This window comes from Colletotrichum graminicola, assembly GCF_000149035.1.
Source record: "Colletotrichum graminicola M1.001 genomic scaffold supercont1.19, whole genome shotgun sequence".
In the NCBI taxonomy this organism is placed as follows: Eukaryota; Fungi; Ascomycota; class Sordariomycetes; order Glomerellales; family Glomerellaceae; genus Colletotrichum; species Colletotrichum graminicola.
The window spans coordinates 91576-94459 of NW_007361023.1; the positions used below are offsets into that span (position 1 = coordinate 91576).

General features: G+C 51.7%; 1 protein-coding gene across 1 annotated transcript; it reads right to left on the bottom strand.

Annotated features, from left to right (window-relative positions):
- On the bottom strand, positions 1 to 1747 carry GLRG_05504 (uncharacterized protein; the record flags this gene model as incomplete). Its single annotated transcript, XM_008096189.1, has 2 exons — positions 1 to 1597; positions 1698 to 1747. The coding sequence occupies 2 exons, from the start codon at positions 1745 to 1747 to the stop codon at positions 1 to 3; spliced, it is 1647 nt and encodes a 548-aa protein (XP_008094380.1).
- Between the last annotated feature and the right edge of the window lie 1137 nt (positions 1748 to 2884).

Here is a 2884-nt window from a genome sequence, read left to right on the forward strand (position 1 = left end):
CTATGGAACCACTACGGGTGAACCGACATGGAGTTTCCCGAGCTCCTCTTTGATGTTCCTAACTTCTAAAAACTCGGTGTGCAACGAGGTGCTTCCGTCAGGTTTGCGTCGGAAAAACCCTACTATCCGCCCACGTACAATATGTCCTAGAATATTCCTCTCTTCGGTTTTCGGTTCTGTCCACATGTCCACTATCCTCTTCTCGTTTGCTGGCAGGGGCAAATCTGGCGAGATCGGTTCGAGGGGTTCTCCGTAAGGGTCCAGGGATATATCATGCTCCAGTTCGATGACCCGCCGCGCCATCACAACCAGCGTGGCCATCTCCCACAAGTTTTCTCGCGGGAGTCCCAGGATTGGCATCAGACGCAGTATTTGTAACCGCGTTTCCAGATGACGGCAGCTGCTGACGATAAAGAACAGCATTGGTGTGTACCCCGTTTCAAACATAAATTTTGGGGTTTGCGTGCTGATAGACACACGTTCCGAGTGCTCTGAAACTCGCTCGACGGTTGAGGTGAGCTCTTTAACCAGCCGCCTGTAATTAGGCAAGTACTTATCGTAGCCAGTTTGACTGAGGTCAAAGGCCATGTTCAACCAGATACGACAGCATTCGTAGCGCGTTGTCAGGAAGCTCTGAAGCATCTTGGGCAAATACCCGTCTTTGTATTCGAGAGCCTTCGTGACCGGGGCACACGAGTACTGGTCTTGCTCCACGAAGCGGTCAAAGAGGTCATTCCATTTGTCTAACAATTTGTTGATGCTCTCTTGTTTTGCAAGTAGTTCTGGCGGAACCGCACTGCCTATCAGCGATTCGGAACGGTATGGGTAGCCTTTCTTCATGAGCTGAAGTGTCTGGCAGTATATGTCGTCAATCATCAGTTGGGCATCCTGAAATGTCGAGAAGCTGGACGGGATATGATGTTCAAGTCCGCTCAGATCGGGAAAGTCCGACTTCTCGCTGCTAAAAAAGAACGAGTATTCGGTTAGACGTCGGAAAAGTGGAAGGAGATGTTCCCTCGTCCAGGGAAACTCGTTGTGAGTATCTCGCAGGATGGCGACACCGTGCTTGCAATGCCTGATGGCAGCTTCGCGTCCCGACCGCAAGAACTCTATGCAGATGAACAAAAGACAGACGAGCAGCACAACAGGTTGCCTATCGCGGGTCATCATGCTCCGCAGCTCGTGGATGGCGGCATTATAATGCCGCAACGCGAAGCTGTTGTCGCGAGGAGTGACTGCTGCATTGCTGCCGCTCTGAAATTGTTCGTATAGGTCACTGATGGCGAGGATGGAGTGTGCGACAGCAGGTTCGAATGTGCTGAATTGCATAACAATATGAGTCCAGAAGTAGGGATCGACAGCCCCTGAGAGGAGGGGTCCGACGACCTCCGAATAGTACTGCAACGCGCGGCTGTCGTTAGGCGAGTTGATGCCGGGAGAGGCGCGGCTAGGTTGAAAAGGAATGACGGACGAGCCGGGAGAGCTCGACGCAGCATCTGACAAATCGGCAACATGTGGATAACCATCACATTTCCGGCCAGTGACGGTGCAGCGGTTGCAGAACGGTCTGGCCTCGTCGCATTTGATCTTGCGAACTCTAGTGACCGGTTAGACACCGATCGAGGTCTTCATGTCGGTCCTTCGATATGGAGCCGCCGCGGAACCTATCCATAGGAACTATTATGCCAGGAACTTACTTGCAGGTTAGACATCCCGTTCGGACCTTTCGGCTACCCTTCCGAGCCATGGTTCTTCTAGGCGGGCGGTTGCGCTAAACTGAGACAGTGACGAGTAAAAGCTCGAGCCAGCCTCGTTTGCGTAATCCGAGTCAGCCAGTGACGTGGGCTGGCGACAACCGATTTGCCGGTCTGGGGCGAATGGCAGCCGTTTCGAGCCTCGGTGAAGCAGCCTGATGAGAGAGAGCATTGAGTCCGAGATCAAGGTGCAGGAATGCGAGCGACGGCCATGGGCGGATAATATCTGTGCCCACAAACCTCTGCGAAACCCGGTGGGACTTGCAAGGGTGAGACCGAACCGACCAATGTCGGCATGTATGGGACAGGGAATCCCTGCTGCTGAGAGGAGTAGCCACGAATGCTTCTGTTAAGTGTGGCCATGTTGCAGTGAAGGATTCTATCTAAGCCCATCTGGGATTAGGGCTTCAATATTGCAGGCCGCAAGCCACCCAGGATTAATAGGGCAACAAATTATTCAACAATAGAAGATCATGACTAGGTGCGTGAAATCGCGATCTGCCACAGTTCGGACGGAAAGGGGCTCTCCTTGTGCCAATAGATCCATGACAAAAAAGCGATTGGGGAAGTGCGGGTATCGGGCACATGCAGTCAACGGGGGCATTGTGATAGTGATTCAACCATCGCGCCCCCATTTCGACCCAGTAGCCTCGAATGCCGTGTCTGCTATGGGGCCTTTCAGATTGACATGTCACATCATGAGACTTGTCCGGCTTCGTCATTGGATCTGAAATGATAAGACTGACCCTTGCATCAGCAACCAAGATGCAGGGTCTCCGCAGATAGGGAATAATATATTATATTCTGTCTAGCGGAACACCACATGCAAAAGCGTTCAATCAATTGATGACTGAACTTGCAAAGGAGTCTTGCACTGCTGCGAGTCCAAACATAGTGTTTGTTACAAAGATTCTCAGTTTGGCACCTAGACCATTAGCTGGGTTGATAATGTTGGCAACATCCTACATGGTTAGTATCAGTCTGCAGGTAACAGCCCAGTGTCTCCTGCATGGCTTTGAGGGAACTTAGACTCGCAATGAATCTCACAAGTAGTTGTCGTCAATAGTAGTATGATTTAACGCCGGTTTACAATCTCGTGCCGATCGGCGCCCACACGGTCGGTTTGTCGA